This window comes from Pezoporus flaviventris, unplaced genomic scaffold (assembly GCF_033815535.1).
Source record: "Pezoporus flaviventris isolate CSIRO_AGI_PZ_B2104156 unplaced genomic scaffold, CSIRO_AGI_Pfla_v1 ptg000013l, whole genome shotgun sequence".
Lineage (NCBI taxonomy): Eukaryota > Metazoa > Chordata > Aves > Psittaciformes > Psittacidae > Pezoporus > Pezoporus flaviventris.
In genome coordinates, this window is record NW_026892561.1 from 9,166,780 (window position 1) to 9,183,791 (window position 17,012).

The following is a 17,012-nucleotide window of genomic DNA, read 5'->3' on the forward strand; positions in this document are numbered from 1 at the left end:
TTTTCCAAACATATAAACCCTCTGTTGGAGAGAATCATGTTTTGTGACCTATTTCTGGTTAGATTTGCTTGTGACCTTTTCTAATTCTGACTGGTTTTGTTATTTAATGATTTGACCTTTGATTCTGTGAAGTCACTTCAGTGCTAAATGCAAAGATTTAATAACTAGAACTGTTTGATAAGTGACCTTTATTACACAGCTATTTCTCTTTGGTAGAGAGACAGCACTGTTTTGCAAGTTCTAATTCACAACTTTAATTATCTTTTCTATTGTCTATAAGCTTGCACAGGAAATGGAAAGGTCAGACATTTCATTTTCTTTACTGATTAAAATATAAGTGCTCCTCAACAATTACAATGTATCATTGAGGAAAAAGATGAGACAATTTGTCAGAATCATGCCCAGCTGCTCTGCTGAGGGCTTCTACACCCTTCTGGCCAGAGACAAAATGAGTAATTTTCTAGAAGCAATAACAGCTTAGCCCTGGTGGTGTGTAGAGGTGAAATACATGTCTAAATACATGAAAAAGGAGACGAGGTGAAGGGTTCTTTACATTTTTTTCTTTAGCTCATATATCTACAGCGCAAGTGAATTAAGATCTTGTGAAGGTGTTGTGGTTTAAGCCCAGCCGGTAACTCAGAACCACGCAGCCGCTTGCTAACTCCCCTCTCCCTTTTTCCTCCCCATCTCGGTCCAGAGATCATAAATTTGTAACAGCACAGGTTTTTCTGTATGGTCTTGCCAATCTGTATCAATCCCATTGTTGCTGGACCATCTCTACAGAGGGGAGGGCAGCCTGGGCTGCATGGCAGATGTGCTTTTGGCTTCTTTGATAAGGCTCATGTTGTGTTAGTGTCACATCAATTGCTATCCTGGTGTTTGTGGTGTGGACATCTGTAAACAGTTACTGTTAATTACAAAACAGATCACCAAGAAGGCGCATTTTCTCTAATTCTCCAGCTTTCATCTCCCTGTATTACAGTTTCTGTTCTTAAGAATTGTCTCTCTGCTTTCTGTCCATCCTTAATACAAACAGTGCAGCAAGTTAAATGGAAAAGCAGCAGTTTCTCATGCAAGTTAGGGCTATCATGGGCAACCTTACAACCAAAAATCTGCATATGGGATGTATAGAGTATAGAGTGAGGTGAGACAACAGCACATCACTCCAACTCCTCAACAGTCATAGGGAGCTGTCAGCTGTGTCTTAATTCAGCAGCAGAAGCAATAGCCACAACTAAACAGGTGCTTCCCAATTCCAGCCCTTTGGGAACCCAAATCCCTGTGCCTGAATAGCTCCTGTGGGAGCCATCTGGCAGGAGAGCTACATTTGAGCAGCTTTTGAATCTTAACGTGATGGACAGCCATTTCTGAGGTATGGTGTAGTAACAAACAGGAATGTCATGTTAAGTGAGGAAAATGAGAAAGCTGTTGTATGTGGATTACTGAAACTGCCCCTTTTCTCTGTGACACTTATAAACACTTACAAACACCATAAGCTGCCAGCTTGTCTCCATATGGGGGTTCAGTGAATGAATGTTGATGTGTGTTTTCTGATATGTTGAGGAAGATATGATGCAAAAAGGATACTGAAGTCAGTGGATGATTCTGGCACCAGTGGAATGTCTGTCATGGGTGTCAGTCGGTCTTCTAAATCTCTCTGGGATCTCTGTTGGGAAATAAAAGTATTAGGACATGTGCAATTTCTCTACATTGTAAAAGCTATTTTGAGATAGGGCTGGGAGGGGTTAAGCTTCTGCTTCTATTGAAGAAGAGCAGATTATATGTTGACCTAATGCAGGCATTCAATATTATGAAAGTGCTTTATAAATTGGAACAAGATAAATGAATCACAACAAAAGAGTTAGAAAACCAGGGGCCACAATTGCAAGAGTGAGTGTACTCAGTTTATTCAAGCAGAACAGTTACACTCTGTGAATAGAAAATGTGCAATGCATTTCTAACTAGGGTCAGAAAATCAAACAATTCCAAATTTAAGAGATGAGCCCCATTTTAATGAAGAAGGAATATTGTGGGGAGAGAAAAACAAACAAACAAGCAAACAAAACAAGAACAAAACCAAAACCACACAACCAACCCCAAAACCCAAAACAACACCTATGTTGAGACAAATTTAAATGGGACTGGATTCTTGAACAAATTGGCTTTTCCTATCTAGCAGTTTCATATTCAACATTTGTTAGCTTGAAAGTTCACCCTGGAAGGCATAAATTAATCTACTGGGACTTTAACAATTCACTTCATGTTAGGATGTGAGTTATACTTATGGGTTCGCTTAGGTCACACAGCCATGTCCTCATAATGTATCTTAGAGAGGATTTCTGTAACTAAGCAGTAAACAGAAAGACTGTTGTGTTCAGCTGCATCTCCTGGGATTTCATCCTTGCTGTCAGAGAGCTATGCAGGACAGCTTTCTAAACTACAACAGCTATAAAAAAAATACATGGTTCTCTGTAAAGGAGACATTGCTAATGCTTTTGCATGCAGCCAGGCATCTTTAACTTCTGATGAAATGAGGAAAGAACATTTTCATGTTCATAGTTTCATAGAGAAATCAAACCAATCACAGTAGAGAAATCAAACCTTTGCAATGGTGAGATTTATTCAGAAGTCTTTGAGAATGCACCTTAGCTCAGTACAATATTTGCCATAAAAAGATGAAATCTTCTGGCTGTTATAATTTGGCTCTCTTCAGATGTTTATCTCTTATGCTTGCATTGTGTACAATTATCAACGAAATTTGATGTTTTGTCAGCTATTATGTCCTACGGTTATAGTGGTCAAATGTAGCCAGGATATTCATCTGCTACATGCAGTGGGATTTTGAAGGGAAGTAACCACAGGTCTGATAAGAAAAGCACCTAGCACCCTGTCAGATTAAATATCCAAAGGACATGGAGACAATCATTCCTAACAAATGTTAAACTGAAGTCCCTTGGACAAAAGATCAAGTTTGTGACCATACAAAGAATTGTAGATGACCTGTGGACTGGACTGTCTTCTGTAGGTTTGGGGGGGGGGGGGGGGGGGTGGGGGGGAAGAGAGGGGAGTTGGTTGGTTATTTGGGGCCTTTTTAATAGATCTGGTTTTCCTTTGATTTAGATCTCTAACCAAGCTTTTCATACAATTGAACTTAAGGACAGGGCATTTCCTTTTAGTCTTTCGGTACAAAAGAACCAAAGGACATTTACTCTTTATACTCTGACAAACGGAACATTCGGTAGGTCCCTATAACTCTCTTAGACAACTGTTTCTGTTTTCAGGTCTTACTGGAGAAATAGTATCCTAGAACATGGTCAGGAAAGTCTGTCTTCAGTTTGCCCAGCATTAAGTTCCTAGTTTATGTATCACCGTTCCATCTGCCTCTCATTTTTCATAGGTCATAACCGTTGTCTGGAGAGAATAATATATTCTTCTGTCCACATCTCCTTTCCAACTGCAGGATTTTCATACTGCTAGAGTTACATCTCATGGTTGACTTCTACCACGGATTTGGGAACTATTCATTCAGATGCCTCAATACCGTCAGTGTGTAGTTAAATTTCCAGCATTACTTTTTCTCTACTATTGCTGACAACAGCATGCTAAAAGAGAAGAATGCATTGATCTAAATATTGTTTTCTTCTGCTTCTTGCTTTCGTTGTTTACTAGTGGGAAGAGTAAGATTTAAAGAAAAAAAAAAGATAATTTTTCTAGTTGGCTTTGCAAGATGGAGAACAAAGAAAAAGATTTAAACCACCTATTTCACTATAAAGGATTGCATTCAGAGCTCTGTAATTGTAGGAGTTTCTACCAGCTCTATCACATGAGGATTGTTAGCATTCTTAAAGAGAAACATTGCTATCAATCTGGTTTTCCTCTCAGTCTTCCTGTTGTACAGTGAAAGACTTGCCGTATATTTTTGTTTTCTTTCTTCCAGCCTCTACGACTTGACTGTGACTTCTGTGCCATTGTTTCAAACTCGGGACAGATGGCTGGCCAGAAGTTGGGAGCCGAGATAGACAAGTCCTCCTGCATTTGGAGGATGAACAATGCTCCCACAAAGGGCTATGAGGAGGATGTTGGGAAGAGGACAACTGTAAGAGTGGTCTCTCACACAAGCGTGCCTCTCCTTCTCAAGAATCCCGAGTACTTTTTCAAAGAAACCAACAACACTGTTTATGTGATCTGGGGACCTTTCCGAAATATGAGGAAGGATGGAAATGGCATTGTGTACAACATGCTGAAGAAAACCGTTGACAGCTACCCAACTGCCAAAATCTATGTGACAACAGAAAAGCGCATGAGTTACTGTGATGCAGTATTTAAGAAGGAGACAGGAAAAGACCGGTAAGTCCTAACGACCAATTAGTATCCTAAAGAACAATTTTAATGTTTGACAAAAGGTATGTGAGAGAAGTCTGTGCTGGATGCCACCTAGTAAATGAAACACCAGATATGTTTTTAATGGATTGTTATACGGTTTTGACTGTTATAAGCACTTGATGAGGCAGCAGCTAGGCCCCATTTACCCCACCTACGCTACCTTCTGTTCTTTCCATTTCTGTTGGCTTGAGTCCCAAAAATACTGGATGTCTTCCTGAAACATTTTCAAAGCTGTGTGTTGTTTTCAGCTCAATTTACTATTGATTAGATTGACATTTTATTTGAAGAGGATAATCCTACACAAACAACATTTCCAAATGCACAACCTCAGGATAATAACTCTGGATATTGTATTTTATTCTCTGTTGAGATTCACTGTAGCTTTTCTTCAAACACAAACCTCAGGGTTAGGCATCATTTCTGTTTCTTGGTGAAAATGGATTATCAGCGATACTGTAGTAGATTTAGGTTTTTACCAGAATTATACTGAAATTCTATTTTCCATGCCTGAGAATGTGTGTTTATGCTGCATGAGTGGGGGCTGTAAGGAGAAGAAAGTGTGAGGACCACTGTTTTGGCTACTATGTTCAAAGCAGAAATTGGATTTGTGAAATTAAGTCCACAAATTGCAGGATTTTATAACCAAGCTGCAAAAAATTCTGATCCTCTGTGTTTTGGCGTGGAAGAGCACCTGCCGCAGATTCACTGGAACTTAAGTAGGAAGGAGTTTCTAGATTACTGCTGTGCCTTAGTAATAATTTTGGAAATAGCATATCATGAATTTGCTGTTCTGAAAGACTGTGGCTATTCTAATCAAACTAAAACGACAGATATTTCTGTATTTCTATATTTCTATATTCACCAGCAGTTTAACTGGGTCCAAACTTTTGACTTAGCTTTGGAAGTAGAAGAGTTTATTCTCTCTTCTTAGATTCACTTTGTTATTGAACTGTCAGAACCTGGTTAGAATTGATTTTTCCATTTCTAAAACTATTGAAACATAGGTAAGAACTTAGCCTGGAGGTGGTTCACCATGTGTATATGTTGTTGCTGTGATTCTGGAGTTGGAGTGAGCACCTGTGTGTCATAAAGATGCCAAGGTTATCGTGGCTTCTTTAGTTTCACTGAACAAGCTGATGAGCAGAGGCTAATAGAAAAAATACATAAGATCCATTCTTCAGAAAATGCTTTCTAATAATCCAGGTCACCTGCTTTACATATTAATCAAGCTAAATGTGATCATGGGTACGTTATAGAATTGCTAAACATAAATTTGCTTATATTTATGACTCTTCCATGTCAGGTCACAGTGACTTTACAATACTTTATCTAAATCCTTATTGTGAGGCCAGGCCTTAGTATATCCTACCAAAAATCTCACAATCCAATGTTAAAGCATCCTCATCTCCAGACTAATCCATTCCTGTTCAACAAATTAACACATCTCAAGGTTTTGTTATTATGCAATTAACACAATACAAATGCTTCTTTTCATGTCAAAGGCATACTGTACTTCTGTTCTCCCAGTGCTTATGAGCACAGTTCTCAAGCAGCCTATTGTCAAAGTGGCCAAAGTTCTTTCTCCTTTATCCATTACAACTATGTTTCACATTGAGAACAACAGCAAATTTCCTGCCTCATGACCCACATCACATTACGTTTGCACATACCTCCCTTTAACACTGTGAAAAAAAACCCTATCATTTCTCACAGTGGCAATCAGATAACATCTTCGTATCTACTGCAAGTCTCATTTTTAGTCCTACTTTTTGATGTCAAATATTAAGTGATGGTTTTAACATCATTTAGTGCTCTTGTCAGCCAGAAACAAGGGAAAGAATTTATGTCACCAGCCAACACCCTCTCTATCACAAGAAAACATCCTGCAGTTCCCTACTAATCAGGGGACCTCAGTTTGGAAACTTTCATTTTCTGTAACATTTTCAATTCACAAGACCCACCTGCTGTTTCTAGGGAGAGTCATGGAGCTGTGATAGGTATGTGGCATTTGTGGAGGCAGTAAAGAGAGAGCACGAGAGATTTGTGGGTGATGAAAATAGTTTCACGTGCTGTGCCAGACTATTATGATGCTCAGACAGACTCAGATTCCTCAGCCAAATATTCCTGCAGTTCCTCAGAGAAGCATCAACTTTTGCTTGCAATATTAGATTGAACAGGGATCTGTTTCAACATGTTTCCAGCAAAAATTCTGGAAGGAAACCAAGTTCAATTCATTTTAAAACATACTGAGTGGATCGTAACCACATCTATTTTAATTTAATCTTAGAAAACCGTCCTTATGTACAATGTATGCTACTAATGTATAGTAAAATTGCAACAGATTTCCAGTCTGTCAAGCCTTTAATGATCTTTCTATTTGTACTTTGTGATGTACCACCCTTTTTGGTAATTAGTGGGATTTCTGAGTATTTCCATCCTAGCAGTACTCAAGTTTTAAGGTTGTTAAGCAGCTAACAGGTATGTGCCACAGTCAATTCTCTACTTCAGAAAAGCTCTGGTCCTGCATCACTGATGTAGGAGCTTCATCCCTGAGTTCACTGAGTGCAGGTTCAAAAAGCACAGCTTGCATATTGACAGATGATTTATCATTGGCTCATGGAAGAAGCAAGAACTGCCTTTAAATAGCTTCCAAAAAACAAGTTTGTTTATTTTGCAGTTGTTCGATTCTACCATTTTTTAATTCTACAGCAGTACAATGTGACGTGGTCTATCCACGTTGGAGAATGAACCTTGCATGCGGTGTTATGTATCTGGGGGACATATGTTCTTTCTGAGAGTCTTCATTAATGAAGCATTTAAGTTCAAGGTGGTGAATGCTCATCCTCTTTGAATAATTGTTATACATGAATAATAGTCATTACCAGGCATTCACAATTTTTCATTAATGCATTTTACTTGGTATTTCCCTAGAGGGAGCATAAACCTGGCAGCATCTTCCTGTACTTCAGTAATGTTTTGGTATACGTATTGAGTCAAGTGAAAGGATTTGAGGAAACATTAGGTAATTACTAAATGTGGCATCTTTGTATGTACCCCAATCCAGATAAGTGGCTCTGAAACCATGTATATCTTTGCATGCATTAGAAATGCAATATGATACAACAACATTTAATTGGTAATATCAGGGAAAACTGTAGTCTTCATTAAAGCAGCAGAGCTAATTCTGCTCTGATAAAGTGCACTGAACAGCCCTAAATAGTTTTTAATTAGCTGGCACCAAAGCTGCACCACCCTTAGGGAGGGTAAAATTAATGAAAACTAGCAGCAAATAGATCAATGCTACTGGATGTTATTGCCTTAGGTGAAGGTGATGAGGAAGAAAGGAGTGTCTTTTAAGGATCATTTAGAAAACAGTCTGCATTAAGTCTCTTTCAAAATGATAAAGAGCAGTGATAAAATAAATCTGTGCTAATATCAGTAAAAGAGCCTAATGCCATCCAGAGTGCAGACTCCAGTTGTGTTTATACTACAAATATCTCAGGCTATCCACTCAGCACTGGATGTTCCAGCAGTGCCTCTGACACAACTCCATACCTTTTTGGAGCTGGTGGTGTGATCAGATACTCCTGTCCCACTGCACACAGAGGACGGTGAGCCCCAGCAAACAGCCAGTAACACATGTGCTGATACTGCTCAAAGCATGGATTAACTACCAAAAAGAGCCTGCTGAGCTTTGCGAGGAGATGTATTCCCAGCTCCTAGAATTCCCATTTAGAGACATGAGATAATGCTCTGCAAAGCAGCCAGTTTGGTAGACAATTGACTTTCTACACAGGCTGTCTTAACTCTAACAATACACATCCTATACCCAAACAATTCAATTCAACCACATTTTATCAAGATTTTTAGCCATACAAGCATGTCTACAAGAGACAGGTTCACTGAGCCATATTTACAGTCAGAGGCTGGTTTTGAAGAATTTTTGTTAATACCTTGGATCATCCCAAAGAAACTAAATTGCTTTTGTGCTCTGCTTCCATAAGTTCTTGGTTTCCTCTGTTCATGTCAGATGGTGCTATGTGCTGGGTTATTAGAAAGCTGTGTTATCATTCAAGGCAGAAAGATGGATAGTTCTGATCACTGACTTCTGCATTCAAAACTTGGGGGTGTGCTCAACCTGCTATTTTACTTAGTTCTGCTCACTAATTATACATTATGTCGGTGCTACACAAGATCTATATTATATCTCTGTCATTTAGAGCTATCAAATTATATTCATCTAAAGTTCAGATTGACACTGTTAGACAACTGCAGTCATCACAGCTTCACCTCAGCTAATATGTGATTTTTGATGTGTCTGACTAATCTACATGAAGCTTTAGTAAGTCATTGAAATGAATAAATGAAATTACATTCCCTGAGGCTCAAGTAGCTGCAACTTCTACTATTTGGTGATATTCTCTGTGAATTGCGGTAGTAAAGCTGTCAGTGGTCGGCATGTCAGAGTTTTATGCCATATTTCTGATTGTTAACTTGAATGATATAGTAATGAGATTTTCACTTTTGCACTTCCTTACATATACATATTAGTTTCCTTATCAAGGCAATTCAGAGAAAATATAAAATCTTAGCTAGTGTTAGGTAATATTTGCAGAAAGCAGCTTTTCACTGGGAAGCAGTGAACACTGACACTGAATCTGCCTCAGATTTTGGGACTTGGACAGTATTTCCCATCAGTGCTTTGTATCAACATGCTTTTTTTTTTTTAAAAAAAAAAAAAGAAGTATATAATAAATATTTAAACTCTGGAAGATGAGTGAAAGTTTATTTCATTTTGAAAGGAACATGAGCAGAGTTGAGGGAAAATCAGCATCTTTAAATTACAGAACTTTTGGAAGAAGACAATGGAAAAACTGATTCAGAATGATCTATAATGCCTTGTTAAAGACGTCAAAACACTGTTAAGGTCAAAAACGAGTTGTAGTTTACATTTTGATCTAGCTTTTATCATGATGATGTAATGTTTGCTTCTGGACCAATATAGGCATCAAAAATTTCTCAACTGCCCGTGAGCATCATAGCAAACGCCAAAATACGTGTTTCATATAGTGACAATTTTTCAGGTGCTTGGTGGTGGATCTTTCTTGAACCATTGCTTGGCACTTCCATTCTTTCTTTTTATAAAGTAATTCCTTCAAAAAATGCTAATGGATTTGTCTGTCTTAATTCATAGAGGGTTTAAATAGTTTCATTGTTGGCCAAGACTGCTTTATTACCTGAAAAAACGAGGGTCTAAAGCGTGAAACCTTAATGAAATAAATAGATTTTTCATTATAAAACACTTAAACCCTCAACATCTATTGCTGTTTGTGGTCAATCACCAGACGGCTAACAACTGTTTTGGGGTTTATATTCACTCTTCCATTTCCTGGTAAAACACCAGTTGTTCCTCAGTGTCCTACATTTATTCCCTGCAGCCCATTAGTAACTGCATTTATATCTCTTTATGAAGATTTTCCTAATTAAGATGAACATTTTTCTCTATTAGGCAGATGGAACTCAATAGAAGAAGTCCGTTTTTTATTAGCATGCCACTAAATGCTGTGCAAAGCAGCAGCACTTTTGTTAAAAAACACATCTCCTACTATATTACACTAATTACTTAGTGAAGTGAAACTTTATTAAAAATATCAATATTAGCTAATATTTTGTGGTAAAACTGTGGCTGCATATAGATTGCTGTGGGCTCAGAGACCTATTGATCCTCTGGTGGTTGCTGACTTTATCCATGAAGTTATTTCTTTTTACCTAATGATTTAAGTCAAGAAATACATAATCAGGATTTACTTTACCTTTGTGAATTTTCACATCTCCCTTGAATTAATCCAGTATCTATTGCATTTATTTTATCACATCTTCTTTAAGTGCCACTGAATCCATTTTCTGCTCCTGACAAACTGTGTGTTGAATCTTAATACGGTGTTTGGTACTGTCCTAATTATGTGCACACCTTTTCCCTCCAGTCCTTCAGATATTCTGCAGCTTTTATGGTCATGACAGTATTGCTGATACCCCTCATGAGCAACGCTGGGATTTCACATGTAGATGAGATTCTGCTTCAACATTTCTCGCTTCCTGTGAACATACACCTTTTGAAAGGATTATGTAAATCAGTGATTCAGATGCTAGCCATCCTGGTAGCACTGTGGATCACAGTGGTTCCAGTTTTGCTGCTGGTAGGGAAGATATTTTATAGTTGCAAAGGCAGAAATCTTGTAGGGAAAAATTAGCAGAGGAATAGATTCTGACTTAAGCCTTTGGTGTTCATAGAAGCTTAACTGGATCATATTCTGTACTTCAATGTTTTTGATTTTTCAGATCACAGGGCTTAAAGTAGACCTTGATTTTCCTAAATGAGCTTAAAATTCTAAAGGAACAGAATTAACTTTTAAAAAAAATCAAGATATTAATCTATTTCTGTAACTCAGCCTTGCTGCCAGGTGAAATAGCTATCTTTAAAAAACAGAGCCATTACAATTGAAGTCTCTACTTCTCATCAGTTGTCATACAGCAATGCTTTCCTAAGGTATATTAAGTGAATTAGAAAATAAGTGCAATGGTGCTATTGCTTTTGTATGATACCTGTTGGTTACTGGTAACTGTGGGTTTTCTAATGGAAGCTCCCTAAAGTGCACTGAACTGTATTTACAGTGTTGAGCACAAGGCAACAGGCTGCAATCAAGCTGCATGAGATGCAGTGGGAGATTTTGTGTTACAGAGTTGCTGCTCAAGTGAGGACAGCAGCTTTAGGAGATAGGGAATAAAACACTACAGTGATTTGTTGCTTCAGAGAGAGAACGGTTTCTGCACATCTGTCCACCCACTAGCTAGTAAAACTTAGTAGGAAAGACTTTTATAAGAAAAGGTGTTTGAGAACTGATTTCAAATATCTCACTGATCTTTTCTAAAGATTGTTTTCTCAAAGCTTTGAACAAGTAGGCAACACAGCAAAAGAAAAACTGTTTGAAAGTAGAAATAATTTAGCTTGAACTGATGTCAGAGTATTTTACCTTAAAATTTAGAAAGATTTGTAAACAAATACTGCACTAAAAATCTAATTGGTAAGAAATCAAGGCCGTGTAAGACCTCCTACACATAGGTGGGAAGAAAAATGGCGGAAAATGGTGAAATTTTGTGTCTCATTAAACTGATTTAAAACCCAGTGTTAACTGGGCACTTGCTTATGCACATCTTCAATATGTATTTTTACCTATATAAAACCAAAACAGATCTTCTACTTTGTTTTATTATGTATCTCTTATCATGTGTCCCATATAAAGAATTCAGGCTGCAATTTCAGAACAGTGAAAATGTACATATATATATATATATATATGTGTGCACATGGATTTATAACTAGGCTTCATAGCCACACTTCTCAGAAAATTTGATGTGCTACTGGGATATGCTACAACCTGTGCTTAGAAAACAATCACTGACTGCATCCTATGCAGTTCCTGTGATACTCAAATTCTCTGAGCTTTTAACTGTGAGGCAGATATGCATCTAAAGAGTAACATACACAGGAGCAGCATGTGCAATTTTTCTCTGGCATTCACACCTTCAGGAGGTTTTAGAAGCTATAAGAGTCTGGAAAAACATATCTAGAGCTGTGGGCATTTATTTTGAGTCTTGAGGAATGTCCTCAAATAATTTGTCTGATGTCTTGGATATTGATCGGCCTGTAGCTTAGTTTGGGTATAAAGGAGAATAGTTTTTTACACAGGTGTTCAAGGATTCAGGCATTCTATTTTCAGTATTTTGTAAGCAAGTCTTGTTTGTAGTAGCATTCAGTACAGTTGGGATCACATACCAGAGACGGCTCTCATCTCAGAACCTGACCAACGCTACCCAGTACGTTAGCATTCAGTAAACATGCAACTGCTATAGAAGGAAAGGTTTCTAAATGCCGATATTTGTCCTTTGCAAGTTTGCTGTTACCATCCCATCCTGGTCTTTGGAGAGTTCTTTCTCTTTGTTTTTATTTTTAAAAGTCAGCCATCCCAGCAAGCATATCCTGTCTGTTACAGCCATACTAGTTACAGAAAGGAGGTGTGAACTCCCTGTCTAATAACATTCTCTACATGACTCATTCAAACTTTCAAAGCATGGGATTTGCTGCAAAACTTCAAAAATTGCTGCAGGTGATGTCACTAGTGTAGAATAAGACGCAGAAAAAGGAAAGAAAGTGATAACAGATGAAATCCTAAGAAACAAACAGCATGCTTTGAACAATAAAAACAAAGATAAATGTCAGAAGTATGTGCTCTGTGTTCAGTTTGCTCTCCATATGTTGTTTTGGAGTTTTCCTTGAAGTACCTTCATTAGAGATGCTAGTGCTCCTGTCCCTGAAGAGCATCCCAAACATTTTCCATAAGAACATTTCCTAAAACATTGCAGATAACACTTAAGCCTCAAAATGCCTTTGTGAGGCAAGGAATATTTATCCTCTTTTTACAGCTTGACTTCTCTGGAAAATGACACTGGGGGAAAGCAGGAGCCATCTCTGTGCAGAAATCATAGGGCTTTTTGAATGTTGTGTACTTACATACGTTTTATGCAGGCATTTCAGTCTCCTAGTGCTAATTTTGGTTTGGAATGGTCTGGAACTGCAAAATGGAACCAGTTTCTGTATAACCTGTTTTCAACCAAACACGGTAATGTTCCAGCACTTCCTTCCACATTAAATTAGCAGTAGTCTCTTGACATTTTAAAATCAATCAAAACATATGGGAAAGAAAATAATCCGAAGAATATTTGCAAAGCAGTATTCCTCTGAAAGAAGAATTTTAGTTTAATTTTTTCAAGTATTATTTGTTTCCCTACCCTGTTTCCATCCGTCTTCACTTTCTTTTCACACCTTCCTCTAGTCCGTTAAGAAATGTGACTAGCATTTTTCACATGTAGCTTTTTCTTTTATCAAGGGAGAATTGTGTCTTTGCTGGAGCTTAGTGGTTGTGGTTTTTTGCTGTTTCATTCTGTGCCACTCTGATTTTGTATTAGTGATGACACTGTTGAAATATGTTTCGTTTTTGGTGTGGAAGAAAGCAGTGGTCCTTAACTCCTCCAGGCTTTTTTCATGGCCTTAAATTTCCTTTACCTCCTCTTTCAAGAAAACACAGTGTTCAGCAGAGTCGGATTTCAGCTCCACTGTACAGATCCTGCTGGGGACTCCCTGCTGCAGTGGCATCCCAGAGCCTTCTCACTCCTAGAGGTATTTTGGGTCTTGCTCATGGAGTGCCTTGTGGATATGAAACGTCATTTAACTTTATACGAGATATTTTTCAGGATAATCTCAAGCTTTATGCATTGCTTAGACCTGTCTAAGCACTAGTGGCTTCTTGCCAAGCTACATGGTTTTACTTGGTTATTAGAGAAAGGTGGTGAATGGGTAAGTAAGTAAAGCCAGTTCATCGTTTATCAGTGGGAAATTGAGTATTTCAGGCAATATTTCCAGATATGGTTTAGAATGGTACTCAGGGATGATACATTCAGGGAAGACTTATTCCAGTCTCATGTCCAAGCTTCTAATTGTGGATAATTTAAAAGTTTTCCCTGGTTTGGAAATAATAGCCACTGGTTTCATATGTTTTCAATCAATTTCAGTGTAGCAGCAGCAGCTCCACATGTTTTCCTTAAACTTCTGTCTGTGTACCAGGACAAGGACTGGCATATAATATAAACATTTTCCTCATTATTACTTTGCATTTTTCCCTGAGGCTATCATATTGATTTCAAAACCATGGTCATTATTATACTCAAATGGTGGCATTAATATATTGGTCTCTGAGGGTAGATTATAATAGAAAGTTTCAAAATAATTGCCCACTAATATGAGAGGTGGAAGTATGTATAGTATTATATTACTTGTAATGTAACCATTAAAATAACAATTATGTGGTAATGAAAAGACTCATTATGCTTTAGTTTATCTTTACATAATGTTCATAGGTAATGAAAACAGGGAAGATTATATCTAATTACATTTTACAATATTATTGCACTTCCTCTAAGAGAACAATTTGCACAGAATCGTAGATTTCCATGCTTCAGTTAAGTTTGTGTCTATTCACCATGGACTTCAGAATGTGACTATTTTAATACTACTTCATTTTATTGTTACAAGTTTGGGGATTTTTTTTTTTTTTTATTATCAAGGTGTGTTTATAGTCTTCATAAAGAACATTCTTTAAATTAAATTATTAGAGATAGTCAAATCTTGCAACATGGCTGCACTGAACAAAACTGTAAAGATAATTTTAGGTTCTTCAGGTTTGATGTGTTAGAAAAATGAAGGTAGTTTGACACTGAGTCAGCCAATAGAGCACCATCACTCTCTAGGTGAATGAGAAATGTTAAATGTATGTACTATCTATCTTCTGTGTCAATTTTGGTTTAGTTGTCTACAACTGAATTGTATTTCAGGCATACGAGCAAGTTCCTTTTCTACTGTATCCAGAGGCGGAGCATGCAAGAACAAATAGAAAACCAGTGCTTTGACATGGATAGGGTCTCTCATTTTGTGTATTGGGATATTTAGCTCAAAGTTAAAATCGCTTAGTTCAGGAATGCATGGATAGGGCTCCCAAATTATCTTAATGACAAGATCATTAACCAGCATTTTGATATTTGTATATCCAGATCAGACTACACTGATTTTCAAAGATACAAGATTGTCCTCATGTTTTCAATACTGTGCATATTTTCTAAGCATAATTGCATGGTTGAATGTTACCTTTAAATGCCACACTCGTGGAAGTGGGAACTATATCATCTAATATATTTTACTCCAAAACAGAATTAAGAGATATGAATTAAGCAGTTATAAACTAGGCATTAAAAATACAATTGCATGGATTTTTCTAGGTAATGTACTAAATGACATCAATAGAGAAAGTCTTTGGTCTAGCAGTGTGATATCTGTGGGTTGGAACTAGATGATCTTAAGGTCCTTTCCAACCCTAATTATTCTATGATTTAATTAGTTTATGTTAATTGCCTACATTTCAGAAACAAATGGCTTGATTTCTTTCTTCAATGAATGAATGAGTGACTTGGCCTTCTGCCATTCCTCTGCTGTGCAGTATCCTATTCCCTACACACCCAGGGAGTGCTCTAGAACTGACTGGGAGGTAAAGATGGTGACAGAAGAGGGTAAGCCACAGATAGAGCTGGCAACCTCACCACTGCCAGAAATCCGTGGCAGCCTGGCCTCTCCAAGGGGGCAGAGAAACCTTTCCTGACAAGGGAAGGGGACTGGGGACTTCCACCTTTCTACCACGTTTCCTCTTGCTCTCGCCCATAGCTGAGGTGGCTGAGGCACCTCCAGGCTGCTGCAGAAGAGGGTAAGGCTGGAGGCCAGCTGAGTTATTTGGTGCATCCAGCTACAGGACTGTCTCCTTGTAGGTGTTTTTGCAAAGGTAGGGTTTAATTTTCTGTTCCAGTGAGCTGAACGGTGGGGTGAATTTGTGAGCCACAGTGTACATGGCTATATAGTGGTGTTTAGAGCATGGTTACTGTCTGAGTCTTTGTTTGGCTGACAGGAGAGCTCAGTACATACTAAGGTGCACGTTGTCTGTGAGGCCTGACCCCAAGTAAGTCCTGAAGCATTTCCAACTTCTGTGCTTTTGGAAGAATCATCTCAGATCCTTCCAATCACTGGCTGTTGCGCTGTCACTGTAGTTCAGTTGCAAATTCTTTCTTGTTCATGTTTCTCTTTAATGGGATGCTTTTTTTCATTTGGCACATTTCTTGCTTTTCTTCAGATATGTTTTTTCCTTCTCTGTCATTACTTTACTGATATTATCCACATTTTTTCCTCTTTGATTTCCTGCTTCATTGTTTGTAACTATGTCATCTATATAGCTTTCTTCTTTCACCCTTTTGTCCTTTTACTGTGAAATATATTGCCTCAAACACACCTCCTGTTTTCAGCACAATCTCTTTTAAAACAGCTCACAGACTTGCAAGGTATCTGATGAAGATCAGCTCTGCTTTTTATGCCCTTGCCCTTGCTCTTCCACGTGAATCCTGGAGCAGAACACCTGAGAGTCTGATCTGGAATTGCAGATCCCAACTCAGTACATCCTGTACTTAAAACAAAAACAAAATATCACAGTGGGATGCAGAAGCTGTGCATGATTATTTATTGATGATTGTTGGTTACAGGAATTAAAGCAGCAGGGAGCTCAGACTTTGATCAGAAACCACGTGACTTTTCCGTGCAATTTTTATTGTAAAATGTGAACATAATATAAACCCATTGTGCTCATGCTGTTAAATGCTAAGCTCTGGCATGATCTGCTGTATGAACAATTTGTGTTCCCTGTTACACAAGTGTGTAGCTCTGTATATGCAAGCCTTGGTAAAGGCTTGGAGCTGTTACGTGGCGATTTATATGTATGTATATGTACTATCTATCATAAATGTTTCATGTTGGTGCTCAAATGTACCAACCACCCAGTACAGTGTTGACTCCAGCGTGAAAAGAAAAGGGATCTGGTATGTGACTGCCTGACTGGAGACAGGACAGCCTTTCTTTCTGTGAGCTTCCAGCGCAAGAGGTGTTCACATGGAGACTCACTTCATGTGTTCTGTAGCATTAGCAA

General features: G+C 38.0%; 1 protein-coding gene across 2 annotated transcripts in view; it reads left to right on the forward strand.

Moving 5' to 3' along the window:
- ST6GALNAC3 (ST6 N-acetylgalactosaminide alpha-2,6-sialyltransferase 3) overlaps positions 1 to 17,012 on the forward strand; it is a 251,347-nt gene that overhangs the window by 171,078 nt on the left and 63,257 nt on the right. For both annotated transcript variants that reach the window (XM_061451534.1, XM_061451533.1), the window contains exon 3: positions 3,938 to 4,347. In XM_061451534.1, the coding sequence (XP_061307518.1) occupies positions 3,989 to 4,347 (359 nt within the window). In that variant the 5' untranslated portion in view covers positions 3,938 to 3,988. The remainder of the gene's footprint in view (positions 1 to 3,937; positions 4,348 to 17,012) is intronic.